The sequence below is a fragment of the Cygnus olor genome, chromosome 15 (genome assembly GCF_009769625.2).
Source record: "Cygnus olor isolate bCygOlo1 chromosome 15, bCygOlo1.pri.v2, whole genome shotgun sequence".
NCBI lineage: Eukaryota > Metazoa > Chordata > Aves > Anseriformes > Anatidae > Cygnus > Cygnus olor.
In genome coordinates this window covers 12254784-12282720 of record NC_049183.1, presented here as the reverse complement: position 1 = coordinate 12282720, position 27937 = coordinate 12254784, and the positions used below count along the sequence as shown (strand labels likewise).

The following is a 27937-nucleotide window of genomic DNA, read 5'->3' as shown; positions in this document are numbered from 1 at the left end:
CTCAGGAGGCGCCGCCTCCTCTCGCTGGTTCCGCCGCGCGCCCCCCGCTTCCTCCCGGGGGCCGCGGCGGGCGGCGGCGGCCGTGCTGAGGCGGCGGCGGCGGCGGCGCCATGAACCGGCCGAAGGCGGCGGCCGTGCGGCGGCCGGGGGCCGTGCCCAAGCCCTCCGGTGAGTGCTGGGGGCCGCGGGATGGCGGCGGTGGGGGGGGGGGGGGGGTTGCGGCGGCGCTGCGAGCGCTGCCCTCACCTCACGGCCGTGCCTCCCGTTGCAGCGCACCCGCCGCCCGGGGACTTCATCGCGCTGGGCTCCAAGGGGCAGGGCGGCGAGGGCAAGGCCGCCGGCTCGCTGCTGAAGCCGGCCCCCGCCGGGCTGCCCTCCGAGCGCAAGCGGGACGCGGCCGCGGCGCTGGCGGGGCCCCCGGGCTGGGCGGGCTGGCCAAGCGCCCCCAAGCTCGCCTCCACGCCGCCCCTCAGCGCCCTGGGCCGCCTGGCGGAGGCGGCGGTGGCGGAGAAGCGGGCCATCTCGCCCTCCATCAAGGAGCCCTCCGTCATCCCCATCGAAGGTAAGGCCCGCGTTCCGCTCCCGCGGTGGTCGGGGCAGGGTTGTAAGCCTGGCTGCCCAACAGCCTTTTCTATAAGCCCCCACAGTGCCATTCGTGCACTGTCCTCGAGGGTTTCCTCCTCGGTTGTGTGGCTAATGTCTTGTCTCCTCTTCTTCCCTCTCTAAGTGGGGTCGTGCTCACCCTGTTTGATGGCACTACATGAAAAACTTACTGAGAAAATCATTGGCCGCGTTGTGGTGTTTTACTCACATCTGTCTCCTGCAGACTGTGGATCCCACTGCTTGTTTCTTGAAGTGTCATCCCGTTTTCTGGCATTAGATATGTTTGCAGAGGAGCATTTTAGCATGGACCAACCGAAAAGTAATCAAGGGGGTGTTGTCAGGCGCAAAACGGGATTTTTAATAGGGTGTGGATAGGGAAAAAGCCATTGCAGGGGACCAAGGTAAGCAGATCCATTCTTTGCTTTCCACGTGGCTGGTGCTAGCGGCATCCTGGGGCAGGATATTTTGCCCGATGGTAACAAACTCACGCCTGTGTTGGTTGTTGCAGTTGGCCCCACGGTGCTGCTGGAGGAAATCGAGGCAGCGGAGGCAGAAGGTAACGATGACCGCATCGAGGGGGTGCTGTGCGGAGCGGTGAAGCAGCTGAAAATGAACAGAGCCAAGCCCGACACCACGCTGTACCTCAGCCTCATGTACCTGGCAAAAATCAAACCAAACATCTTTGCCACCGAAGGGGTTATTGAGGTGAGGGCTGTGCCATGTGGGGACTCCTGGGCTCTCTGAGGAACCTTTCTGTGTGTTTCTGAAGTACTTTTCTGAAATTCCTGCCAGTTGTAAGCATAGTTGCAGCAGCCCTCCAGACAAAATGTAATCAGCATGTATTTGTAAATACCACGGCTCTGTGGTAATTACTGAGATTTGTATTTTTTCTTGGTAGATGGCTTAATTTTATTGTACTTTTTTATAATCTTCCAGGCACTATGCAGCCTGCTCCGAAGAGATGCCTCCATCAATTTCAAAGCCAAAGGGAATAGCCTTGTGTCTGTCCTGGCCTGCAATCTTCTCATGGCAGCTTACGAAGAGGATGAGAACTGGCCAGAGATCTTTGTCAAGGTTGTTGAACCCAGGGTGCTCCTGCAGGGCTGAGGCAGTGGTGGGCGCACGGGTAAAACCAGCCAGGGTTGGGAAGTGGCTTGTGTTGGGGGCAAGAGGATTTATTATCGCTGCACAGCAAGGGGGTGTCCCATGATCTATCCCTCAGCATGGAGGAAGCAGTAAATGGGGACTGGGCTGATGCTGTATGGACAAGGGAAGAAAAACCCAGTCCTTGTTTTTACCAAGGAAAACCTCCACAGGCTGTTGAAGTGCTGTGGTCTTGTTTGCCTTTCTCTGCTGTCTTCTGGGATGCTGTTGACAGCGTTTGATAACATAAGTGTCTCAGAGACTTTGTGCTCTCTAGTTTATCTGCAAGGATAAAGGTTTTTGAAAGGCAAGATTCTATATCTTGGAGGTAGGAGTTACGGTTAAATCTTTGTTAGAGCTTAATCTGATTCCCTGATGGAAAGGGATAGCGCCCGTAGAGCTTAGGATGCGGTGGTTTGTTGCTCTGCTCTCATGTGACTTGCCTGCAGTCATCTGGTCATAGTTTTTTCATATGCATGGTTATGGTAGTTTCCTACTTCACAGCTGCATGTTGAAAATAAACGATAACTTGGGAAACTCAAATATTCCTGCAATAAACTAGTACAGAAAAGCTTGAGCACGGTTTGTGTTCTCTGTGGCTTTTTTTTCCTTTAGGTTTACATTGAGGACTCCCTTGGGGAGCGCATCTGGGTGGACAGCCCTCACTGCAAGACCTTCGTGGATAACATCCAAACAGCTTTTAATACCAAGATGCCTCCTAAGAGCATGCTCTTGCATGGAGAAGTTGGCCGTAGCAGTGGGGATCTTAGCGCCGGTAAGAATGTGTTTAGGAAACAGGAGCCAAGTCCTGTAGACTAGGCTTTGAGTTTCCAGCATTGCTTTTCCCTTCTTTAGTGTCACTTCATTTCTAGTAGATGTTTGAGGGCAAGCAGTTAAAAAGACTTGAATAAAGTGCCTGAGTGCGTTGTGATGTGAGAAGGTGACCAGCTGTGGCCTCCTTCAGTGTTGCTGATGTGGGTCCTTGAAAGAAGCTGAATGCGTAAGGATGTGAGTGATTGATCTCTGGAAAGAGAAATTGTCTCACAAAGCACGCTGGCCTCTTGTAGGGAGTAGCCCTCACCCTTCCATGACAGAGGAGGAAGACAGTCAGAGCGAGCTGCTGATTGCAGAGGAGAAAATGAGCCCGGAGCAGGAGGGTCAGCTCATGCCCAGGTAAAGTGCGTTCTTCTCCTGGTGTAGCCATGTGGCAGATCTGTCTGTGCTCACCCCCCTTGCAGTGCTGCAGCAATAGCTTTGCAATAGCTGTCCCGTGGCACCTGCTAGAGAATGTTGAACATCAGGAGAAATGAATAGAGAGCGATTTTTTTTTTATTTTTTTATTTTTTTTTGTAACCTTTATCACAAAAAGAAAGAATGCTGATCTCTGGACACAGCGTGACCAGGCTAGCTTGTGCAGAAGTGAGTAAAATGCAGTTTGTATGGCCCAGGTACGATGACCTTGCAGAGAGTGTGGAGGAGTACGTCCTGGACATGCTGCGGGACCAGCTCAACCGGCGCCAGCCCATGGATAACGTCTCCAGGAACCTCCTCCGTCTGCTGACAGCAACCTGTGGCTACAAAGAGGTGCGACAGATGGCTGTGCAGCGGCTGGAGATGTGGTTGCAGAATCCCAAGGTAAGGATAGAGAATGAACCGTGCCTTTTCTGGGCCTGGTCTGAAATCCAGCCTGGAGGTCCAGTTCCATCTCTGGTCTGTGATGGCAGGTGGCTGCAGTAGTTCTGTTCTTCCTCTGCAGTTGACCAAGCCAGCTCAGGACTTGCTGATGTCAGTCTGCATGAACTGCAACACCCACAGCTCAGAGGACATGGAAGTGATCTCTAACCTGATCAAAATTCGTCTCAAGCCAAAAGTCCTTCTGAACCACTACATGCTGTGTGTCAGGTGAGTGAGCGACTGGGTCTGTAATGGGAAGAGAGCACTCTGGAAGATGTACTCGGGGTCCTGTCTCTAAGAAGTGTTTTTAAATACCAGGTGTGGCTGTGGGGTGTTCTGTGTCACGTTCAAATGAATTTCATTGGTCTGGAAGTCTTTCAGTAATCCTTTGGCATTGCTGAACGTAGGTGCTGCCCCACCATCTTCACTTTTTGTGTTAAATACTTTAGAGAAAAATCAGAACAATGGACCTAGCTGAAATGAAATCTTGGCTCTGATACCTCTGGTCTTCCCTTGCAGAGAGCTGCTGAATGCACACAGGGATAACCTGGGCACGACAATTAAGTTTGTGATTTTCAATGAGCTTTCAAATGCAAGAAATCCCAACAACATGCAGATCCTGTACACTGTTCTTCAGCATAGCTCAGAGCAAGCTCCAAAGGTAGGTGTAGTGTCTGGTGTGACTGCTGGTGGGGCCAGACCCCTGCTTGAGAGTTTTAGCTGAACCGAGGCTCAAACAAAATCTTCCCTCAGAGGGCTGTGGGATCTGCATCATACTGGTTTGGAATTACATTGTTGCACTTGTTAGGAATAAACGTGATGGGCATTTTCTAACTCCCACATTCAGTGTGACCAGCCCTGTGGTAACAAAACTTCATGAGAAAAGTGTTATAGCTCCCTGGGGTCTGAAGGACAAGCATATTACCAGCATTGTTTCCGTGTGTCGTTTCATTCTGTGGTCGCAGATATTTTACAATGCACTAAAAGCTTTCTTTTTCTGTATGTTCTCAGTACCTAGCAATGGTGTTCCAGGACCTGCTGACTACTAAGGATGATTACCTGCGGGCTTCACGGGCACTGCTGCGAGAGATCATTAAACAGACAAAACATGAAATCAACTTCCAGGCCTTCTGCCTGGGCCTTATGCAGGAACGAAAGGAGGCCCAGTACACAGAAATGGAATTCAAGGTACCACTTTGTTTGACCCATGTGCCTGCTGGATGGTACCAGTGGTGTACCAGACTCTTCTATATTTCTTTTTCTGGCAGATCTTATCCCTCCCCACACCTCTTGTTATCTGAGTACCTTGGTATTTGTGTCTTACAATTCACAGCAGCTCTTCTACATCCCCTTTTGATGACAAAACACTTTTCCAGAAGGCAGCTTTGATTTGACTCACTCCTGTTTTTTAGGAGCGGTTTGTCATCCACATAACTGATCTGCTAGCTGTCTCCATGATGCTTGGTATCACAGCCCAGGTGAAGGAGGCTGGAATTGCCTGGGACAAAGGAGAGAAAAAAAGTAAGCAGACAGCCTAGATTCCATTTGAAGATGGATAGCTTGTTAAATATCTCCTGGCAGCGTTGGAACTGGGGGAACATTGCAGATAGGATTAGAAAGGGGGCCGTAAGTCTCCATTCGAAGTAAAGGTATGGGGTCGCTTGCTATTATCCTGAGCCTAACAGAGTTGGGAGATGTGGCATCTGTGTGGCTGGGTGAGGATACAGGCACTTTTTTTATCTGTGGAAAACATGGATGAGAGACTGGGGAGAGGGGACTCGAGACGGGGTCGTGGTTGAAGGGGCAGCTGTAAGGATTACCAAGGACTTATTGCTGAGAGGGCAGAGCTTTGGGGGGCATTGAAGTGACTGCCCAAATGTCTTCTCACAACCCTAATTCATTTGTGCTACATCTCAAGTATTTTGTTGTGCTTCACTTTGACACATCTGCATGTTCTGTCAGCGCTGGCTTGCTAAAGGCTGTCTGATTTCTCTCCCCAGTTTACTGACTCTTTATGCTCAGAGTCCTGGTTACCGTCTGGTCTTGAAATGACTGCTTTCTCCTGCTTTGCTCTGTATGAGGCTCTGATATGTGAGTGGTTTGTAACCTGACTGTCTTTCAGACCTGGAAGTTCTGCGCTCTTTCCAGAACCAAATCGCCGCTATCCAACGCGATGCTGTCTGGTGGCTTCATACGGTCGTTCCATCTATCAGCAAGCTGGCTCCGAAGGACTACGTGCACTGGTAAGATGCTTGGGCATCTGCTGATTTATCCAGTCTGTTTTCCAATGGTTTACGACATGTTAGGAAGACCCATGCATGTGCCAGGGTTTGGTTAGATCTCTCTTCCCCTTAAGAGACAGGGAGCAGAAATAATGTTTTAGAAGGGTTCAGGTTGGGACTGTCCCCCCCTCAAGAATGCCTGCAAATGCATCCTCTCACTGGAAATACATGATAATGGAAAACTTCTGATTTGTATTATTTGGGTTTACCCTTTTGGCTCAATAGGGAGTTTCCAGTTACCTGGTCAGGAATGATTCCTGTGGGCCCCTTGTTGTCCTGCCTGACGTCCTTTTTCAGGCTGTATAGTTGAGGGCCCCATAGATAATATTGTCTTCTCTGCCTGCCTCTGGAGATGAGGTTGTATCTTAGGTTGTGGTTCAGACATTACTGAGGCAGGTCAAGCCAGAACTAATAGCGTATGAGGTGTGTTCACTGGGAAGTATAAAAGTCCAATGTCTATACCATAGTCCTCTTGGCTATGATTAGCACTGTCAGTTTTATTAGACTAGTTTATCTAAGGAGGCTCTTGCATGTGTAGAATGGGTAGCGTTAGAAGGAGTTTGGGCAGAGTGGACTGCTGAATGTGTTGGTGAGCTTCACACAGGTAACGTTTACTGTTCTCTTCATCTTGACAGCCTCCACAAGGTGCTCTTCACAGAACAGCCAGAGACGTACTACAAATGGGACAACTGGCCCCCCGAGAGTGACCGCAAGTGAGTGCATGCTCCACCCATGGCTGGGAACATGGACCAGAGCTGTAGCTGGAGGCAAAGGAATTAGTGTTTTCTGGTGCTCTTTATGTAGCTCTTTGTTGGAAAAGCTTGGAACTGTGCCTGACTTTTTCATCCTCTGCTACAGTGCCTTAAAATTGGTGAATGTTCTTTCAGTCTCTCTCAGTTCCTATTCTTGATTCTCGCTCCCTGTGGCAAGCTGCTCTATATCTTAATGCTGTAACTGCAAGAAGGGCAGGCCTGCGCTGTATGGTTTGTACTGGTGTAACGCTAGGGAACTCAGACTCAAGCAGGCTGAAGTGCAGAGGTATAAAGCAATGCAAACAATTTGTTTCCAGCAGCTGCACTCGGAGCTGCAGACCAGGGAAAAGGTTGTAAACTAAGCTGTGGGTTATTTTCTGCTCAGATGAGCTGTAGGGTCTGTGGAGGGTTTTGGCAATGTTCATGCTGCTGTCAAGGGAAGCATGATTGATGTCTGTTTTCTCATGCAGCTTCTTCCTTCGCCTCTGCTCTGAGGTGCCCATCCTTGAAGACACGCTGATGCGGATCCTTGTGATTGGTTTGTCACGGGACCTCCCTCTTGGCCCTGCGGATGCCATGGAGCTTGCTGACCACTTGGTGAAGCGGGCTGCAGCTGTGCAAGCCGATGGTAAGACTGCATAAAGCTCCAATGGTAACTCTGTGTGTCCACTTATCGCCACCCAGGGCTGAGACAGCTCCTACCCTGTTCCAGAGAGCCTTTGCAGACTCAGAGTTAAGATACAGTGAGTTAGAAAACTTGCAACGAAGTTGAAATGGGTTTTTATCTTCTGAGCCCCAGAAGTTCTGAGCAGACTCACTGCTTACCTGAAGGAATGCACTTGAGTTTTGAAAAAGATGTGGATAGCAGGTTGGGTTCATTGCAGGGGGAAAAAAAATGTCCTTATGAAGAATTTAAACCAAATTGCAGCTGAAAACACAAGTCATAAGGATATTGAGTCTTTTTTTAAATATTGCTGCTTTTTAAGAGTTGTGTAGTGGTGTTTTTTTGTTGTTGTTTCTAATTCTGGAATATCATGAGAGCAAGACCACAACAGCATAGTCGCTTCAAGTTGAATTTCTGTTAGTGTTGCTTTTCTTGAAGGACTTTCTGCCGGGTGGGCCAGTCAATAACTTGTTTAGTCTTTTCTCCTCTTCCAGATGTTGAAGTCTTGAGGGTAGAGAGAATCCAGCTGATCGATGCTGTCTTAAATTTGTGCACTTATCATCATCCAGAGAATATCCAGCTGCCCCCAGGGTAAGGCTTGTCAAGTAGATAATCGCTGTGTGACCTAGCTCATTTTCACCTTGTTGTGACCTAGCTCACTTTCACCTTGTGACTAACAGCACTAGCTCACAGACTTCAGGATGCTTTTTCCCATTAGAATTTTTAATAACAAAATCAGCAGGAAACCTTTTCAAAGTCATGTTCTGGTGGAAATTTCTCCAGGGCAAGAAAGTTCTGAGTCATGGAATGGAATTTCCTCTGCAAGAACTCTGACCTTTCTGCTTTAGAAATTTTCAGCTGAGCTCTGTTGTCCCACTCATGAGAGACTTTTTCTTTTTTTCCTTCATGAAAACCACTGAGCTGGTGTGGCTGATTCAGTGCATGATTAAGAAGAGGCGGCTTGGGATGCCCTCCAGTAACCAAATCCAATCACTTGTATCTGTTGATGTCTCTTGCAGGTACCAGCCTCCAAATCTAGCTATTTCTACCCTGTACTGGAAAGCCTGGCCTCTCCTGCTTGTAGTGGCTGCGTTCAATCCTGAGAACATCGGTGAGTGTGGACGGTTCTCAGGATTCTGGTTCTGCTGCAAAAATTGGCGAAGGTGCTGGCTGAAGTGTAGTTACCTGTGTTGAAGTCATATGCTGGGACGGCAAGATAACTGCTGTTAGCTAACTGTGCTGTAATGCATATTCCTTGTGTGTGCAAAAATGCACAGTGGGGTAGTTTGGACCAGCATGTGGCTGGGATTACAGTTTCCATGCCCTGAGTGTGGCAACATGTTCCAAAGTGAGTGTGTGTCTTCCTATCGTGAATTGCAATAGGATCTCAATAACACCCTGACTTGTTTCCTGTATTCCTTACTACCCTTCTCTTCTGTGCTGCAGGTCTGGCTGCGTGGGAGGAGTACCCCTCTCTAAAGATGCTCATGGAAATGGTCATGACCAAGTTAGTATTGTCTAAATCCCCCCATAAATCAAATAAGGGCACCAAGCGTGTATTTCTGAATGAGGTTTGTGCCAGTTGGCTCCTTCGTTTCTAGTGGGACTTGTAAAATAAGCAGGCTGGCAGCAACACTATGGTTTGAGTGGGAAAGAAGCCTTCCCCCAACAGAAATATTATTAACATGGGAATAAAACTCAGAGCATGATTGTTATGAGATTTACTGAAAAGGTCTCAGTCTTCCTGGCTCTGTTGGGAAGCTGCCTTGCATTTTCTGTGTTCCCTAATGGAAATGAGGCCATAGAGACATTATGACTTTCATAAATTCTGAATAGTACAAGATAACTGTTTTTGACTTGTTTTCTCAGCAATTATTCCTATCCTCAATGTACCTTGACGGATGAGGAGACGCGCACAGAGATGATTAACCGCGAGCTTCAAATCTCCCAGAGAGAAAAACAGGAGATTCTTGCATTTGAGGGTCATCTGGCTGCTGCGTCCACAAAACAAACTATTACAGAGAGTAGCAGCCTCTTGCTATCCCAGCTGACAAGTCTGGATCCTCAGTAAGTAGCCTTCTGCAGTCTGGTGCTATCAGGAAAACCCAGTTAATGCTAGTCAAGAAATTCTACTGCTGATAGGGTGGTTGGTGTGGGCAAGAAGAGCCCCAAAAGTTGGTTGCATGTGGGGTATGTGTTGCATTTAGTCCTTGTCCTTCTGTTCTAACCTGCATGTGGCCGTCACACACTGCTGACCTGATTAGTCCTCATCAATACCAGAGTGAAAGTGTGCCTTGTCTGTGAATAACTTCTTGTTTCACAAGAAGTTTCACTTCTTGTTGACAGGGGGCCCCCACGCAGACCTCCGCCGCATGTCCTGGAGCAGGTGAAAAGCCTGAACCAGTCGCTTCGCTTGGGCCACCTCCTTTGTCGCAGCCGTCATCCTGACTTTCTTCTCAACATCATTCAAAGACAGGTAGGCTCTCCTGGTGGGTTGGCTAAGTTAGTATCTGATCCCTCATCTCTAAAACTTGAGCAGAGCGAGGGACAGAAGGGAGCTGAGTGAGACACAGGGAAAGGTGGTTTACTGGTCAAGAGTTAAATGATCAGTGTGCTGCATCTGTGTTCTGCTGATACTGCATTGTCATTCTTCTGTTTCTTAGGCCTCATCACAGTCAATGCCGTGGCTGGCAGATCTGGTTCAGTCCAGTGAGGGCTCCTTGGACGTCCTGCCCGTGCAGTGCCTTTGTGAATTCCTGCTTCATGATGCTGCTGATGAGTCAACCTCAGGTGAAGAGGAGGAGGAGGGTGAGAGTAAAGAGCAGCGTGCCAAGAAACGCCAGGTGAGTGGTCTCTTGGAGATCAGTTCTGTTACCTACTTTCTGTGCATCCTGGATTTGATTTCACTGGAAAGGCCAACTTCTTGTTCTGCAGAGACAACAGAAACAAAGGCAGTTGCTTGGACGGTTGCAAGACTTGCTGTTGGGTCCCAAAGCAGATGAACAGACAACCTGTGAGGTGCTTGACTATTTCCTGCGACGCCTGAGTTCCTCCCAGGTGGCCTCACGGGTCCTGGCCATGAAGGTGAGTAAAATAAATATCTTGACTAGGGTTTATCAGAAGCTAAGGGCAGATTCCTATATTCTTGTGACTGCTGTGCAGTGAAATTTTCATGTCAATTTTCTCTAGTAACTCATCTCAGTCTCCAAGGCCCATCAAATGCACTTCTGCTTCCTGCTGCTCAGAAGCCTTCTCTGTTCAACAGCCAAGTAGTACTTTTCTTAAGATAGATCTGGATTCTGCTGTGTTTCCTGTGAAGTTCAGGTGTACACTCAGCACATCATGTAGTATGAGGAGTAATTGGCAGCAGCTGTGGCCAGTGGGGAATGTATATCAGTAAATGCCTGGAGCTCTAGAGCATAGTCAAGGCAGGCAGAATTGCAGAGTTCAAAAGATTGTGCTTACAGAGGACTGAAACTTTTAAGCACGGTAGCTGTCAAGCAAACAAGTTATATGTTGTGAGACCTGTTGTAGGCTGTGTGCGCTGCATTTGCATCACTCCGTGACATTTGAAGCTTGATTCTGTTCTATTCACTAGTATGAAACGAGTGGTCCAACTGTGGCTTCATATGCATGGGCTTTGATTTCTGCAGGGCCTGTCCTTGGTGCTGTCAGAAGGGGGACTGCGTGATGGAGAGGAGAAAGATCACCCCATGGAAGAAGACTCTGGGGATTCTGAACTGCTGCAGGGGTATCAGTGGCTGCTGAGAGACCTCCCGAGGCTGCCACTGTTTGACAGTGTTAGAGCAACAACAGCTCTTGCCTTGCAACAGGTAGGCCCTTGCTGGAAGGGATAAGTAGCCAGCTGTGGGGCAAATTATTCTTTGTTTTATTCATGCTAAAACAAATCTGAGCAAACTGCATGTGGCTGTGGTATCGATATGTTTATGTGCATACAGAAGAATGTTTTGCTGGTGCTTGGTTTCATTACCTCCTGATCCCTAATGAACGGAATTGTCCTTCTAGGCCATCCACATGGAGACGGATCCGCAGACCATCAGTGCTTACCTGGTGTACCTCTCCCAGCACGCCCCAGTGGAGGAGCAGGGACAGCACAACGACCTTGCTCTGGTGAGAAGGCGGGGTGCAGGGGCAGAAAGGTTGCATGAGGGATACCTGACGTGTTGAACTCCTTGCCCGTGGCAGTGGTAGGCACGTGACTTGCTGTACCAGCAGGATGAGGTTTTTAGGAGCATGTGAATTTGATAACTGCGTGGTTGTGTTTCTGGGTATGTGTTGGAAGGCAACCTGTGTCTTTGGTTTCATATCATTCAAACAGAAAATCAGTAACAACTTCCAGTCCAGCAGCCCATCTCAGATGGCATGGGGAATGCAGGACTGCATAGTGGTTTGAAGGCAATGCCACCATCTGGTAGTGTTTCTCAAGTAAGCAGGTGCTAAACCTGCAGTCACATACATCGGGTGAGAGCGGGAGGCCAGGAACCTTAGTGGTGGGATATGCATTCTTCTGTAACCGAAATTGGATTTCTGATTCTTTTTTTTTAAGGCTTTGGTGATTTTTGATGTTTGGCTCATATGCGATGATTATTCATCGTTCTCACTCTTGGGTGCTCTTTTCATTGCTTTTAAGTTCACTGACCAACATCCTTTGTAACAGTCTTTGAGATTCAGTTGTATGGAACTAGAGGCTCACAGGTTCTTTCTGTCTGCATAGATCTGTTTAAGCATGTGGAGATTGCTAAATAATACTGTTTCTTCAGAGGAATGCCATTTTTACTTCATAAATACTGGTAAATGCTCCCTTTGCAACGGGATGCATCAGAATGCAGCTGTACTACAACTGGGGATGCTGTGAGGTATCACAAGATGCATGCAAAGCACTTGAGTTCTTCCCGATTTGACAGTTTCGCTCTTGACTCTTACATGTTGATCTCCAGTGTTAACTGGGCTGAGGATGGAAACCGGAAGATGTGGCGGAATAAGGCAGGAGGACCCGTGTATGTTGCTTAGTAAAGATCCCATGGAAATTTTTCCTTTGCAGGATGTGGCCCGGCTCATAGTGGAGCGCTCTACCATCATGTCTCACCTCTTCTCCAAGCTCTCATACTGCGCTGAGTCGGATGCGGTGCTTGTAGCTCTCCTCTCCATCTTCTCTCGCTACATCAAACGCATGCGCCAGAGTAAGGAAGGCGAGGAGGTGTACAGCTGGGTGAGTGCCTCTCTGCCTTTCTTAAGCGGGTAGAAGAAGAAAGGATGAGTTTAATACAAGAGATGCCCATTGTGGGTTGGTGAGTATGTAGAAACCATGTCTAGTTCAAGGATCCCTGATCTGAAAATAATTGGGAGTTGGCATAGTGTCAGAGCCAAGTGTGTGTGTACACATAGAAAGCATTTTCTTTTCCTTTTGTATCTTCTTTTTCCACTGTTGGAGATGCTGGGGCTAGGTCAAAGTCTGACCAAACCAAACCTGTCTATTCTTGTGTTGTCCTTTCACCTGCTTCTCACAGATCTCACTTTCTGTTCTTTCCCCACCATTGTTCATGTGGTTTTCTTCTGCTTTTTTTTTCCAGTCAGAGTCCCAGGATCAAGTGTTCCTTCGCTGGACTAGTGGTGAAACAGCCACTATGCACATCCTCGTGGTTCATGCCATGGTTATTCTCCTGACACTAGGGCCACCTCAAGGTGAGTGAAGTATGCTCAGATGTGTTCAAGGGGTTGTGGACTGGACAGAGAGCCTTTCCTCTGTCTGTGTAACAAATTAGGCTGGTGTTAATTCTTCTGCTCACAGGCTTCTCCTTTGCAACATTTGCTTGTAGCAGTAGGAATGTCAGAATAGTGCTACACGGAGTGAAGCATTTGCAGGCTTATTTGCTGCCTTGCGCAGACAGCAGGAAATATTAAAATGATGGTGTGTCCCTTCCTGCTGAACAAGAAGGATGCAGAGGGTTGTTGTAGGGTGAGAACTGGCCACTCACATACATGGATCATGTTTCCATTTGGTAGTATTTATTCCCAAGTTGTTTCTAGCCTTTGAGCAAGAAGGTATTCTGGTGCATTGACTTGTACAGAGAAGCATAGAATGTTTTAAGTGCTTCTGAACATAAGAGATTTTTGTGTCTGCTCTTAAGCAGGGGATGGTGATTTTTACACGTTACTGGATATATGGTTCCCGGAGAAAAAGCCTCTTCCTACTGCTTTTCTGGTTGACACCTCAGAGGAGGCTTTGCTGCTTCCTGACTGGCTAAAGCTGCGCATGATCCGCTCCGAGGTCCCACGTCTTGTGGATGCAGGTGAGCTTGTGGGATGTTTGGCCTTTCAGACCCTCCCGTAGGAAAGGGAGAGTCTTCCCTGCTCAAGCCCTCTGTGTGCCCAACTTGGATGCCTTTGGCACGGCCATCAGCCACTGCAGATCCTGCAGCTGAACAGAGGGCTGGGATTTAAAAGGCATTGTCCCTGGATTTTGTGACAGTTGCAATCTGAGCGTGCAGTAGATTCTTCACTGTGTCCTTTAGGGCTGTCAAACAGATGCACAGAATATGAGTTGGTTCTGGTTCTGTTAGGGGTTGTCCTGATGTTTATTCCTCAGCCATGATTTGTAGCCCACGTACCATGGGTTTGAGAATGACTACAACCTTGCTGAACTATCACACCCCTCAGGTTAATCCCTATGCATTAAGAGCAGAACTCAGTGAAAGCTGAGGCTGAAGGAGGAGGTTAGTGCCTATAACAGAGCTCCTTACTGCAGTGTTGAAGGCAGGTCCTCCCACTCTGATCCAAGTGCTGAATCTCGGTGGCTTTTATAAGCAGTGTCTATTACTTTAAAGCATGGGAGAGTCTGTATGACTACTGTGCTTTCTGTGTATTTAAAGGAAATAAAGGACTGTGAATTGGATGCCATCTCTGTTACAACAGTTCAGATTGAATTAAGCTACACAGTCAAAGACAAAGCACTGCTTCCATAGGACATAGCATGCTTGCAATGTGGAGAGCAGTGGCTGAAGGCTGTGAGCTATATCTGTAGTTACTTGTATCCTTGCACAGCTTGTCAGTGCTGTCTGTCTTCTTGGTGTTCAGAGCTTTGTCCCTTTCTTACTAATTAAATGACAGCTCTCTATAGCCAGTGATTGAATTATTCAATAATTCCTGCCTGGAGCCATTAACAGATAGGGTGGAAGTTATTTTTTAATATGGATGATTGGGTTCCTGAGGTTTTGATCAAATTAAACGGAAGATCAAATTAGTCAGTGAGTGAATTAACTGAAAGATGCAATAAGAAGGTAATGATTTGCAGAGCAGTGAAAACATAGTAGGCAGCTGTCAGACTTCTGGCTTTAGGCTCTCTGCGTCCCTGTCATTAATGTGCCACTTGGTCCAGCCAAAAGTACAAGTACCGGGTAATAAAGATGACCCTGTATAAGCAATTTGGAGGTCTGAGGACTTTGGTGTTTGTGCATTTCAGCTCTGCAGGACCTGGAGCCGCAGCAGCTACTTCTCTTTGTTCAGTCCTTCGGAATCCCCGTTTCCAGCATGAGCAAACTTCTGCAGTACCTGGATCAGGCGGTATCTCATGACCCACAGACATTGGAGCAGAACATCATGGACAAGAGTAAGAGCTCCATATGAGATTACTCATTTTAATTTTTCTTACAGTCACATCCCGTGACTTCCTTGAAAAAATCCAAACTAGTTCTGCAAACTCTGCTTTTGCAGCCTGTTGTCTCTCCCTGGCGCTTGTCTTGATGGCTCTTGGCCATATTTCTTGAAGTAGAGAGGGATTTTTCTGGATGGGATTGTAAAGAGTCTAGAGATAATCTGGAGGCTAACTTGTAAAAGAAATAGGGCTGACTTGCTACATGTTTACAAAGTTCATAGTAACAGCAAATTTTCTTCATCTGGTAGCTACACGAACAGCAACCAATTCTGTACTGCTTTACTAAAGAGGGTGAGACAACACGTTTGTATTTTGTCCTTTTTCAGACTACATGGCTCACCTTGTGGAGGTTCAGCATGAAAGAGGAGCGACAGGAGGCCAGACTTTCCACTCCCTGCTCACAGCCTCCTTACCAGCCCGCCGAGGTACTGCCCAGCATAGCCTAAACTTCTGAATGTCAGTCTTCTTGCTCTCAGTGGCTGTAGAGGAAAGATGTTTGGACCAGGAAAAAACTGTTTCAGAAGTGGTTGTGATGAAATGCATTAGCAAACTACAGCTAGACACTAGTCCTTCCTAGAGTTTTTCACTCCTGTTAAGGGGAGAAATTCCGGTATTCTTGGAGTTTACTATAATGATTTGTTCTGAGCAGTTACGGAAAAGAAGGTCTTGCTTGGCCTTGAAAGAAAAGCTACTGAATTCCTCAGTAGAGACAGTAAAGCTGAAGGTGATCCAGTGCTAGGGTTCCAGATGTTAGTCAGCATAACAGCATTTTTCTTTCTTTTCTTTTATTGTTATTACAGACAGTGCTGAGACTGCGAGGTCAAAATCTAGCCCTGAGAACAATCAAGGCCAGAGCCGGATCCGAACTTTAAGCCAGGTTCGGGTTCTGGGCCCAGAAGATGACCTAGCAGGCATCTTTCTGCAGGTACTGGTGTAACATCAAGCTGATTGTCCCTCAACTGCTTTCCTGCGGCACCTTTGCACAAACCATATCCCTTATACTTGCATCTTTTTGCCCTGTTCCTCCTTCAGCATTTGCAGGCAGCAAGTAAGAAAACCCTGCGTAAAATAAGGCTGCACCATTACAGCCTGGTGGAGTTGATACTGGATGGATTTTTTTCTTGTAATTTGAACATGATGTGGCTTTTGATCATGCCTAATGCTGTCAGTGCTTACTAGCTTGTTGCCATCTCTGCACATTGTTTGTTCTGTGTATAGTGCCTTTTTTCTCTGCAGTGCATGGAGGATTTGTGAAACGCTCACAGGGCCTTGGCAGCAAAGCTATATGTAAACAGCTTTTGTACCCTGGCATGTCTGCTAGCAGAGCCTCACTCTCTCTATTGACTTCAGGACAAACCTACGGGGAACTAATTGGCCAAGTTGGTTGCTTGTGTTTGGGCGGTGTGGTGATCCCCCGCAGTGTTAGTGTTGACAGTTATATTGGCGTTGCATAGATGCTGTGCCTTTTCCTGTACCAGGCACTAAAAAACTGAAAAAGCTCTTTGAAGGTTCTAGTTAGTCCACAGTCAGTATGATTGTACAAGGTAAATCAATCCTCTGCCTCAGGGATGTTTATGGTATAGCAAGTCCTTTCATTTTTTTTCTCATAAATGCGCTCTTCTCTGTATCCTTCCAGCTTTTCCCACTAAATCCAGACCCACGGTGGCAGAACTCAAACCTGCGCCCGCTTGCCCTGGCATTGCAGCAGGCCCTGGGGCAGGAACTGGCTCGTATCCGCCAGGGGAACACACAAGTGACCGGGATCACCGCACGACTTCTCCAGGCAGTAGCTGCGCTGATAAACTCACCGCACAGCGGAGCGCTGGTGATGGCGATGCATCGTAACCACTTCATCTCCTGCCCGCTGATGCGCCAGCTGTACCAGTATCAGGTGAGCAGCATAGGACGAGAATCTTTGTATCATTGAACAAAGAGGGGTGAGGAGGAAAGGAAAATCTGCAGTGCATCCACTCTGCTGTGCACAGACCCTCTACCCGTGTAGCGCTGGACATACAGCCTGGGGAGCACGGCATAGAGGGAGTCGAGCTGTCTCGTGGACACATGGATACAGGCTGGCCTCGTTAGTCTAGCAGCGCTGAGAGCTTATGTGCAGGGTTAGGTATGCATTAACTGATCTGGTAACTCCGTGGCACTGTGGGTTGGCAGCTGTGGGTCACTGTTGGTTTTGGAAGTTCCAATTTGTGCTGTTGTGCAGCGTGGACACGTCTTGCAAGCCAAGGCATTTGCAGACAATTTGAGAGTCGAAGTCTGTAATTCCTTAGACAGCTTTGGAGCAGGCTGAGAGTTATCCAATGAAATATCTCATTCTTTTCATCATGATGGAGGAAGGCACAAAGTTACCCTTAGTTATGCTTGGAGATGTAGTCTGGGTGTGACAGAGTTTTCTGCTTTGTACATTAGAGGCTGCTGTGAGCTATGGTCCAACAGAGGAGGTGTGCTCTGTGTATTCTTGGCAGTACATGCCGCTGTCTGCCTCTCCTGCTATTTTTGCTGTATGCTTGAAGTGTGTATAAGCAGGTCTCTTTTGCTGCTCTCCCCAGCGCTGCATGCCACAAGACACTGCCTTCTCCTCGCTCTTCTTCAAAGTCCTCATGCAGATGCTGCAGTGGTTGGAGAACCCCGCAGTGGAAGATGGTCCTCTCCGTGCTCAGCTGAAGGTCTTTGCTGTGCAGTACTCCTCAAGGCACAGGATCAGTGACGGTACTGGCATTGGGTAGATTGTGGGATTCAGAGTGGACCAAATGGGACAAGAAAGGGAAAGAAATGAAACTGCACCCAGAGCAGAAAGTCGGGTGGGCTGCTTTTTATAGAGGTATGCTGAGTAGTGAAGAGATGGAAAAATCAGTTTTGTACTGCGGTATAAAACTCCGTAAGGATGCAAACAAGTAATATGGCTCCAGGGGTTTGGAGTAGACACCTACTAGCATCTCACCAAGCAGAGTGGATCTCAGGGTGAAATTCCAATTGCTCAGGCCAGGAATTCTGTGCTTGCTGTTGTCCTGGAAGATAAGCACACAAGAATGCTCATGAAACAAGGTCACATCATGACTTGTAGAGTTACTGTCATCTGCCATCTGTAGAGGGGAGACCAAGAGCTTATGCATGGAAATGGGTTTGTGGTTATAGAGTATTCTCTTAAGCCATGTGTCCCTGTAACATGCAGAAGAGCTGTCCAGAGCTACACTAGGAGTAAAATGATAGTAGAGCATAGTAGGTGTGTGTGTGTTTGATTAGTTGTGCCCTGCAACCACCTGGTGCATCTCTAGAAGAGAAGCCTAATGTGGCTTTGTCCCTGTGATGCCAATGCTGTAATTTCTTTGCAGTTCGAGGTGGCTTCTTGCACCTCACAGAAGCTCTGACTTTCCGTCGCGACCCTGACTTGATCAGCTCCACAGTACGTGCCATCATTGCGACACTGAAATCAGGGGAGAAGTGTAACGTGGAGCCGGAGCTCATCAGCAAAGGTGTGTCTGTCCTCTCTACTTCCCCACAGCTGCAGCAGGCTGGACTTCCAGCCCTTCAAGGGAGCGCTTCGTGTGTAGGCAGTGGGAAGCTGCCTTCTTCCTGGATCAGAAAATGCAAACTGATCTGAACTTGGTCCTGTCTTGTATCACCTCCTTCCCCTGCACTGGTATGTGGGTTTATAAACTGCGACCTGTGTCTGGGATTAAGTCTTTCAGCAAGCTGCTGGTTTCCAGTAACCCCATGAGAAATAGAAGCCTACTGTCCAAGATACAAATGGCTTCTGTCCTCCTTACTGAGCCATGCTCTGGGAAATTCGGGACTCATTGCCTTTGTGATACCCTTATGATGTTCCATAGCTTTCACCACATCTTGTAGTTAGTGACACGTTTCTGCCTCTGCTAGCCCTTCAAGGTCTGATTGAAACTCACTCTCCGTACTTGGAGGAGCTCCTGACGGTCCTCTTCTCAGCTACTGTTGAGACCACTGCCAGATTTCCTGCCATGAAACCAATTGCTGTGGTGAGCTCCTTGTTGCTCCAGGACAAAGAAGAGACACCAGTGAAGAAGGAGCTGGACAGTTGCAGGTGAGCCCAGGCAATGTTGGGAACTCACTGATAGGCCTGGTTTCATGGCATCACCACTGATACTGGCTTTTTCTCCTCAGCACTGAAGCCGCTTGGCTGGGGCCCTCCTCTGGCCTTCTCAATGACTGGCTGGAGATGTTGGACCCAGAGGTGATAAGCAGCTGCCCGGATCTCCAGCAGAAGCTACTGTTCTCCTGGAACAAAGTAAGAGTTGTCGGGCAGAGGGACTGCTGTGCTGAAACCGCATTTCTGGGGTGTTGACCTGCACCTGAAAACAGGGCAAGGGAGAGTTCTGTGTTCTTCCACATTGCTATGTCAGTTCCAAAGCCATACATGCTTACTAAGAGGGGGATTCTGGTACATCAGATCAAGGCATGTTTCATCTGATCTTTATATTTCTTCAGGCCTGTTCTTTTCACGACTTCAGAGCCTTACAGACACAGCGTAGTCCCGTAATAGATCAGCCAGCTGTGTTTTCATTGGTATTTTTGCGGGCAGATAAATAGCCTGTCCAGAAGTGCTATGCCAAAGCTAAGACTAAAACTGAATTTCATGGATTCTGCCATGGTCTTTTAGACAGTACTACAGTTCATATCCTAAATCCATCTGTTGTCTTCTCTGCTATCTGCTTGCTTGTATTGTCATCCTTCTGTAAAATACAAGGTATCTCCTACATCCACCTCACAGCAATGATCTCTTTATACAAATCTTCCTCGTTTTGTACTTTCAGGCAGGGTCCCAGGTGCCCTCCTTCCGTCCATACCTCCTGGCTCTCCTCACTCACCAGTCCAGCTGGACCACTCTGCACCAGTGCATCAGACTTCTGCTGTGCAGAAACCGGGAGCAGAGGTGAGTTGTTTTTCGGGCCAAGCAAATCGCCCAACTTAAAACGTTATGTCTGAGAGAGCAAACAGAAGCTGAGAACAAGAGCTGCTGCGTTCCACGGTGCGTCTGCCAGGAGATGTCACCTAGCCAAAAAAAGGCTTTGTGAGAGGGATGCTGATTTCAGTCATGCTGATTTGTGTACCTCAATATAAATATTACCTGCTGTTTGATGGAAGGAGCACATAAAGATTTGGCTTTGTTTTAAACAGGAAGTGCTAATCGCTGGGTAATCTATCTAGCATTGCCCTTGTTGATAATCTTTATGAACATGGGGTTTGAAAGATGGCTTGGATAGCGAACTGATGGGAGTCTCTGTACCTGGGCAGGCTCTGCTGGATCTTTTGCTTGTACTAAACTCTGTTACCAGTCTTTCTCTATCCCCCTTCCTGGCATCGGGCCCCCAGTTCTGATCTCTGGAGCAGCCCCAGCTCTCAGCTCCTATGTGTTGCTCTCAAACAATGAAGCTCTACAGCAGTAGTGTAGTACCATGTTTAAATTTGTTAAACTTACAGACTAGGAAACACTAACACTGGTAGCAAGTCAGGCCATGATTTAACTAGCAGTGTGTCTAAAGCTGGCAGTATTTGTTTCTCACTATTTTATTATCGATTTCCTGCTCGCTAACAATTTCATTAATTTCTGCAATCCAGGATAACAGATAGGGTGTTCTGGACTCTGGGGCAGTATGGTCACTGGTCTGCTTGTACCAGTTGTTTATGTTTATGACAGACTTCTGGCTTTGTGGTGCAAGATTCTGTAGCCACCGTACTCTTAGTGAATGCCATTTGTTCAGCTGCATACCCTGTGCTGTGCTTACTTCAAGAAATATTTAGTCACAATCTGGGAACAGAACCAAACCCCTTCTTGGGACTTAATGGATCCTATTTTTACATTTGCAGATGTTTTTCTTCACAGTATTTGTGATGTTTAGAGACGATACCATGTGTTTGTGTGCTGCCTGAGGGCTGCTTTGACTCTAATGGCAAATCTGTCTTCTTTTGTCTTCTGGCAGGTTTGACCCAACTGCATCCTTGGATTTCTTGTGGGCCTGTATTCATATCCCTCGGATCTGGCAGGGAAGGGACCAAAGAACTCCTCAGGTAGTGGCTCAGTTCTTCCAAGATTCCTCTCCAGAGGGGGTGAGAGGTGATGTTTTCACATTGCCTGGCTTTCCATGGCCAAAAGGTGGCTGAAGTGATAGGGGTGCAGCATGCCAAGTTTGCTGCCTGTACCTCAGCTGGTTGCTTAGCTGCTCTGCTCTGCTAAATATTGCAGTGGCAATTTGGGGTCCAAAAAGCTCATATGAACACACATAAGTTTGCCCACTTGACATCTCCTCTGCAGCTCCTGCAGAGTTGCCACAATATCCATTAAAGATCTAGTCACAAGGCTACAGCTGTGAGCAAGCTAAAACACAGTGTGGGATAATTCCCACCGCACCGAGAGTAGGGGACTGCATCTCTTTTCCACAGAGGAATTTTTTTGGTTTGATGATTCAGTTATGGCTTCTGTCCCATCATGCATGCTGGGTTGGAAGTAAATGAGTTCAGAAATAGTAGAGGGGTAAAGAGGTTTGGTTGGGGGGCTGGGATACATGCTTTCAGACTTTGGATACAAGGTTGTTCTTAAGTCTGCTCGTAAGAGATGCTCCTTTCTATGCGGGGAAGGCATAACTAGAAGGGACTGAGGATCTAGGGATTCATTTTGAGTGTTGTCTTGCATTACAGAAGCGCCGTGAGGAATTTGTGCTCCACCTAAAGGCATCGGAGTTGATCAGCATGGTGGAGTTGATCCTGGCTGAAGCAGAAACCAGATACCAGAACACAGAGGAGGCCTCCTGCACACTCATCCAGTCTCGACTGCCTCTGTTGCTCAGTTGTTCTCATGGGGACCTTGAGAGCATCAAAAAAGTAACAGAGTATTTGACCAGCTGCATCCAGCAGTGGGGAAGCAGGTGGGGTTGCAAATGGACAGCACTGTCTACTCTAATAGTAGTTATTTGGGCACAGGCAGCCAGGTAATGAGGAAACTTGCCAGTATATCTTCGTTAATAATAGTGTTCCACAGCCCATATGACAACTGCTTACACACAATATTCTCCCAGAGATTTGGGGGAAATAAGATGCCATTTTAAGTGCTACCGGAACCAGGAAGGTGACCTTAAATGAAATTGCAGGGCACTTTTGCTTTCAGGAATACAGGATAAAATGCTTGATGTAACTTTTTTTCCAGCATTGGAAGTACCATAGTGGTGTAGATCCGTGTAGATTGTATGTGGATCCCTGTGGACTGTGCATGATTTGAAAGTAGTTAAAAGAAGCACAGACTGAAAAAACACTGATTCTGACTGAAAAAAAAACCACACTGATTCAGATTAGTGGTGGCTGCACTCTTACACGGGCTTTTTGCCAAATGCAAGAAAGTTGTTCTGAATCTGATGGGTCTGGGATGTTTTTTGGTTGAACTAAAGCAGTAACCAGAGGGTGACATTTCCCATTTTTTCTTTAGCTCTGTGGGAAAATGCTGCCAGGACCTTCTGCTTCAGATGTACCTGCAACTACCTGAGCAACTTGTGTCTATGCCTGAGGTGCTTCTGAGCAGTGAAGGAGCCAGAGACAGCAGCACTTGCAAGGTAAATTTACAGACACAGGAAAGCCCCTCTCCAGTTGTGCACCCAGATTGAATGCTACCGTGATGCCCGGACTAAAAGGAGAGGACTGTCAAATGCTGGCTGGGTCATTTTGGTTTCTTTACCTTGCTCTTCAGTTGCCCCTTCCCTGCCCACACTCTCAGGAGCAGGGAGTTGAGGTGTAGTTTATTTTGCAAGGTCTGACTATAAAATATGTGAAGCTCTGCTTACATAAATTTTTGTGTGCCAAAGGCTTCTGTAAAGCACAAGTGTGCAGGCGTCTGATCCTGCTTTGATGTCTGTAGGGACTGTGGACTTCAGATCCTGTGCCAGCTGGAATGCTGCATCTGCTCACAGGTTCTAGCTGAAAATAATTTCTGTTAACCTCATCTGTAGTTGGAATGTATTTGGGAAACACTGCTGAAGAGCCAGGGGCTTGCTTTTGCTTTCAACTTAACTGTTCACTCACTACTTTTCTTTCTAGCTTGATGCCCTGGTTCACAGATTCATTAACCTCCTTGCAGACACCAGTGACTCCAAGTCATCAGAAAGCCGCGTGTGGGATGCCAACATGGCCTGCAGGAAGCTAGCTGTGGCTCATCCTATCCTACTTCTTAGGTACCACTCTCCCCTTTCACCCTCTGTGTGGCTGGGTTCACTGAAAAGCATCCACCATTGCCCTAGAAGGGGAGCGAGTTTGGAGTAATCGTGATGGTTGTGACAGAATCTGCATTCATGTGTGAAAGTTAAGAGCAGCAAAAATGGGAAATGGTGCTTGCTGATTCCATGGATACAGGGATTAAACCCAGAACTCTGGGAGAGGATGAGGGATGCTAACAAGAACTGAGGTGTAACAACCTGTAACTGTATCTAGGAAGAGGCTAGAGCTGAGTGTTGTTCTGTTTGGTGTTTCAGGCACTTGCCAATGATTGCAGCTCTGCTGCATGGCCGTGTTCACCTCAATTTCCAGGAGTTCAGGCAACAGAACCACTTGACCTTCTTCATCCACATCCTGGGGATCCTGGAGCTGCTTCAGCCACAGGTCTTCCAGAACGAGCACCAGGCGGCACTATGGGACTGTCTGCTGTCCTTTATCCGGCTGCTGTTGGTAGGAAAAGTCCCTGCTCTGCATCCGTGTGTGGGCTGCCAGCCGCTAGAGGGAGAGCCTTTGCATAACTTAGAGCTAAAATGTGTATCAAGTACTGGGGGGAGCTTAAAGGGGAGGCCTGAGATCGGGAATCTAATCCTTGGAGCCCAGAGGTGCAGCATGGGGCACTGCATCACTGCTGTTTTGTTGTTAACTCTTATCTTCCCTACCCTTTCTCAGAACTACAGGAAATCCTCACGGCACCTGGCTGCTTTCATCAGCAAGTTTGTCCAGTTTATCCAGAAGTACATCACATGCAATGCTCAAGCAGCTGTTTCCTTCTTGCAGAAGCACTCCGATCCACTCCAGTAAGCTTCCTTACTCCGGTTAGCCCAATGGAGGGCTTGGTCAGGCAGGCTGCCATGAGATAATTGGACAGGAGACAGCAAGAGGATGTAACGATAGCTGTTAATGTGGCACTTTTTCATCCTCAGGTCACTGAAATGTCTGTTAAGATGAGCAGTCTCCTGTTTTATAGGTGAAAGCTAAGCCCAAGGAAGTCAGGTGACAATTCCAACTCACATAATGCCTTAATGCCCCTGGAAGGCGCTGCAGTGCCCTGCAGTCATTTCCAGAGAGCCAGCAGGAGGGGCTATTCCCTGAGCAGTGGGTGCAGGATCCCACCTGCAGATGTAGGTACAAATGGGTTTGAATTTATTATGCTGAAAGGAGAAATCTTGTTTCTGCTTCTAAGAAGTTTGTTTCTACCCTATTTCAATGTACATATATGTGCTGTTAGTTGTCTTCACACCCTTATTGTTATTTAAAGTTAAACATGCCATCTGTTCCTCTAGTGACCTGTCATCAGACAACAGTGACCTCGCAATGTTGAAGTCCCTCCTGGCTGGGCTGAGTCTTCCTAGTAGGAGTGGTATCTTGGACAGGGGCTCTGAAGAAGAGAAGGATGGTGAGTCTGAGTGTTGGAAAGCTATTCCAGCTAGTGAAAATGCAGTACGTTTTGAAGTGCAGATGCTTTTCATAAAATCACAGAATATTCCAAGTTGGAAGGGACCCACAGGGATTCATCAAGTCCTTACTTCCAGTGAAAAGGTGTTTAGAATGGAGAATAGCACTTGTATACTCAACAGTTTGAAGCCAGTATCTGGGACGGGTGATAGATTGTTTTCCCTGTCACTGGTATTGCTACTGGTGTGGAATAGCTTTTAGAGTGAGTTTCTTCCCTGTGGATTTTACCTTCCTCACCCTCACGTCAGGGTCAACCTGTCAGGAAACCCTAAAGTTACCTTGACTTCTCCACTCTTCTCTTTACAACTTGCATGGGAAAACTATCCAGTATTAAGACAGGTCAGGAAGATTTGCTTTCTTTGCATCAGCAGAGGGGTACCAGAAGGTGCAGTGGGGCTAGAGGCCGAGAGCCAGGAAGTCTGTTAAGGTATTGCTGGTCAGCTGATGACTGGTAGGGAACACTGGACCTGTCTCCCTGTTAAAACTACGTAGAAGTGACTGTTCTCTCTCTGCCCCAGAGGAAGCAGCAGCTGGCTCTCTCCCCCTTGTCAACGTGTCTCTCTTCACTCCTCTCACACCGACTGAAATGGCCCCATATATGAAGAGGCTGTCTCGAGGCCAAACAGTTGAGGGTAAGTGAGGACCTGCAGAGCTGGACAAGAACATAAGGCATGTGCAGACAGGTGCCAGCCCTGTTACTTAAATGACAGCTGCGGGCCAGTTTCCAGTTTGTCTTGTTTGGAAGTCTCCAGCAGTTAAGCTGGGGTTTTGTTTTGGATGGACTTGTCCATAACCTTCTGTGATTCTGTGACAGAGGCTTCCCATGATGCTGTTGTCACTTAGCGTGGCAATACTGCGACTGCCTCTGCTTTGGAGCTTTTCAGGGATCTTACTCTGGCAGGTGATACGAGTAATTCAGGGCACGCTACAGTTCGTGTTCAGCCAGCACTGATGGTGTCCCAGCTCTGGAGTGCTGATAGGAGCACCATTTTTTAGTGCTATAAAAATACCAAACTGATTAGAGACGGGATTTCTAACAAACTTCTCAAATGACCTTCATGAAAGAAAATCATGTGAACCTGGCATGTGGGAACAACACGCTTCTTTTCCAAAGGTCTTCTGAAATCACAGGTGTCCAGTGTTCACATCAGACTTAAGTTGTGGTATTTGGGTGACAGTTTTCCTAGAAACGGGGAGGAAATCCTGTCTGAGCACTGTTCTTAAAAGAGGCTTTCTGTAAGGACCTTTCAGTTACAGAAGGTGGTACACTGGAATTGAAACCTCACACCCCACACCACTCCTTCCCCTGCCCATGCCATGACAGTGCTTGGTGGCCCCACCTTGGGCAGGTTGTTCTCATCCTTTTTGAAGAGCTGCCTTTATTACTCTAGCTGTGTGTGCAGGTAGTAAAAATTGACTGATTGGAGACGTGGATTTATAGCTCTTTTGCTGGATCAGTAAATTTCAGTCACCCCTCTCAATCTGTGTCTTCCACTAGACATCTTGGAGGTGCTGACAGACATTGATGAGATGTCCAGGCGGAGGCCAGAAATTCTTTCCTTTTTTTCTGTGAGTATGGTGTCACAAACCGCCACTAGAAATAGAAGATTCTTTTCACCACAGTCTGTGTTGCATGGCCAGCCTAAGTGCTATCCTTTCTCTGCTTTTTGGGAGGTTGTTACATTTCTCCGAAGATGCTGCAACTTCAGTTGGGCTTTCTGACAGCAGACAATATTTACCTCCCTACTGTCTTCTGTCTGTCGCGTGCTGGGTCCATCATCATCCACTTTAGCTTTTCTGTATATCAGAGGAAGAAGTAATCTTCTGTCCCCTTCCCAGTAATTGGGGCAAGAAGAGAGCAAAACAGCTCTGTTTTTTTTAAAAAAAAAAAAAAAACAAATACTGAAATATAGGTAAATTTCAGCTGTCCCATGTGCCATAAGTTTACAGGAGGGTGTTCTAAAGCATTCAAAACAAGATGATCCCTATTACACAGAGGGATTTCCTGTCTCAGCTAGTACCTGCTGGATGTGCGTAGGGCTGGGTGGATGCTGAAGGGGCAGTAACACAAGTCTGCACAGTTTTGATCCCCGGATGGCCTTGTAATCCTTATTTGTGCATCTGCTCTCAGACAAACCTACAGAAGCTGATGAGCTCATCGGAGGAGTCCTGCCGAAATCTGGCCTTCAGCCTAGCTTTGCGCTCCATTCAGAACAACCCCAGGTGAGGACCGCGGGGACCTGGCTACCCTGAGTCACTGATGGGCGCTGGCTGCCCGCTCCGTGCCTGTTGATGGCGATCTGGACTGTGCTGACGTTGTGATGTTTTAATCCCAGCATTGCTGCAGACTTCCTTCCTACCTTCATGTACTGCCTTGGCAGCCGAGACTTTGAGGTGGTGCAGACAGCGTTGAGGAACCTGCCTGAATATACCCTCCTTTGCCAAGGTATGTTGGCATCTGCCCTCTCTGGTATTTGCGTAGTGGCCTTGCAGGGGTCAAGGCTGAGCTCCTGTTCTGAAAGCAGCCTCTCTGGGAAGCTGCTAGGAGTCAGCATTGCTTAGACCAGTCCATCAAACATGCGGGTGCTATATATCAGTAATAGCTTTGGTCTGAGCATCACAGAGATTTGCCAAAGAGACAAGGAATGCTTCCTTGATTTGCTCCCTTGGGATTTTCCTCTCTGAGTTGTGATCCCTCACCTAACCACATATCCACAGGGCTGTTAGATGGTGGTGGATTATGCCCCGTTCTCTCCTGTAAGAACTTCTTGCACAGCTACAAACGTTCATCCAGGTGTTCGCTGCTGGATTGCTCTTTCCATATGTTGGAGCTCTCAGTCCTCATGGTGTCTCTCCCTTTCACAGAGCACGCTGCAGTGTTACTGCACAGGGCTTTCCTGGTGGGGATGTATGGCCAGATCGACACCAGCTCTCAAATTTCAGAGGCCTTGAAGGTTCTGCACATGGAGGCAACGATATGAGCACGTGGTTCTGGGAGCTTTGCTTCCAGAGGAATTAATTTAACTGGACTCATCAGCTGCATTGAGGCCCTGTAAGAAGGCACTTTATTTCATCCCACATGCTGGAGGATCACAGATGATGTAGCAGGCCAGACTCTGCTGGAAGAGGAGAGCGTGCTGACCGAAGATCAGAACGGGCAAGGACAGAACTGTCTGGCTAAGATGCCATTGCTGTGGGAGGAAAATCTCCTGAATATTGTGCCAAACAGGGACCAGTCCTGTCATGGGGTCTTAGAGCAGTGGCTGTCACTCCTTTTATTTTTCTCTCTAAGAGGGCAGAGCTGCTTGGGAGAGCAGAAGGGAGCATTGGCCCTTGCACTTGAAGTCTGTGTTGGAGAAAATGTGGACACGTGCAGGGGAAGAGACCATTTTGTGTTTTGGGGGGAGAGTAGGTTTTGGTTTTTTTTCCAATTAAAATTATCTTTGTTTCC

General features: G+C 47.6%; 1 protein-coding gene across 4 annotated transcripts; it reads left to right on the top strand.

The window, feature by feature from the left end:
• Window positions 1-46: 46 nt before the first annotated feature.
• Window positions 47-27937, top strand: INTS1 (integrator complex subunit 1). 4 transcript variants are annotated; one of them, XM_040574589.1, is made up of 47 exons: window positions 47-168; window positions 272-562; window positions 1112-1308; window positions 1540-1677; window positions 2362-2521; window positions 2814-2919; window positions 3195-3381; window positions 3503-3648; window positions 3940-4081; window positions 4432-4608; window positions 4833-4941; window positions 5543-5663; window positions 6338-6415; window positions 6925-7082; window positions 7613-7709; window positions 8138-8229; window positions 8565-8625; window positions 8988-9185; window positions 9465-9594; window positions 9782-9961; window positions 10053-10202; window positions 10772-10951; window positions 11145-11249; window positions 12181-12348; window positions 12710-12821; window positions 13271-13429; window positions 14599-14745; window positions 15117-15215; window positions 15591-15715; window positions 16427-16681; window positions 17352-17511; window positions 18135-18275; window positions 18679-18859; window positions 18940-19063; window positions 19590-19708; window positions 20757-20844; window positions 21472-21698; window positions 22253-22376; window positions 22858-22991; window positions 23289-23481; window positions 23701-23828; window positions 24315-24427; window positions 25005-25118; window positions 25985-26055; window positions 26618-26709; window positions 26823-26932; window positions 27352-27937. In XM_040574589.1, the coding sequence occupies exons 1-47, from the start codon at window positions 111-113 to the stop codon at window positions 27465-27467; spliced, it is 6561 nt and encodes a 2186-aa protein (XP_040430523.1). In that variant the 5' UTR covers window positions 47-110; the 3' UTR covers window positions 27468-27937. The 4 variants fall into 4 exon arrangements, 3 of the variants coding, with proteins under 3 accessions (XP_040430523.1, XP_040430526.1, XP_040430525.1); XR_005824558.1 differs by lacking the exons at window positions 24315-24427; window positions 25005-25118; window positions 25985-26055; ... (1 more) ...; window positions 26823-26932; window positions 27352-27937 and having other exon boundaries at window positions 23344-23481; XM_040574592.1 differs by lacking the exons at window positions 23701-23828; window positions 24315-24427; window positions 25005-25118; ... (2 more) ...; window positions 26823-26932; window positions 27352-27937 and having other exon boundaries at window positions 22898-22991; window positions 23344-23481.

Excerpts from the sequence above, each read along its gene's own strand:
- INTS1 (XM_040574589.1), top strand. The coding sequence starts at position 111 with ATGAACCGGCCGAAGGCGGCGGCCGTGCGGCGGCCGGGGGCCGTGCCC. Across the intron at positions 1,678-2,361 it reads GGCCAGAGATCTTTGTCAAG|GTTTACATTGAGGACTCCCT; the intron begins GTTGTTGAACCC and ends TTTTTCCTTTAG. Across the intron at positions 19,709-20,756 it reads TGCAGAAACCGGGAGCAGAG|GTTTGACCCAACTGCATCCT; the intron begins GTGAGTTGTTTT and ends GTCTTCTGGCAG.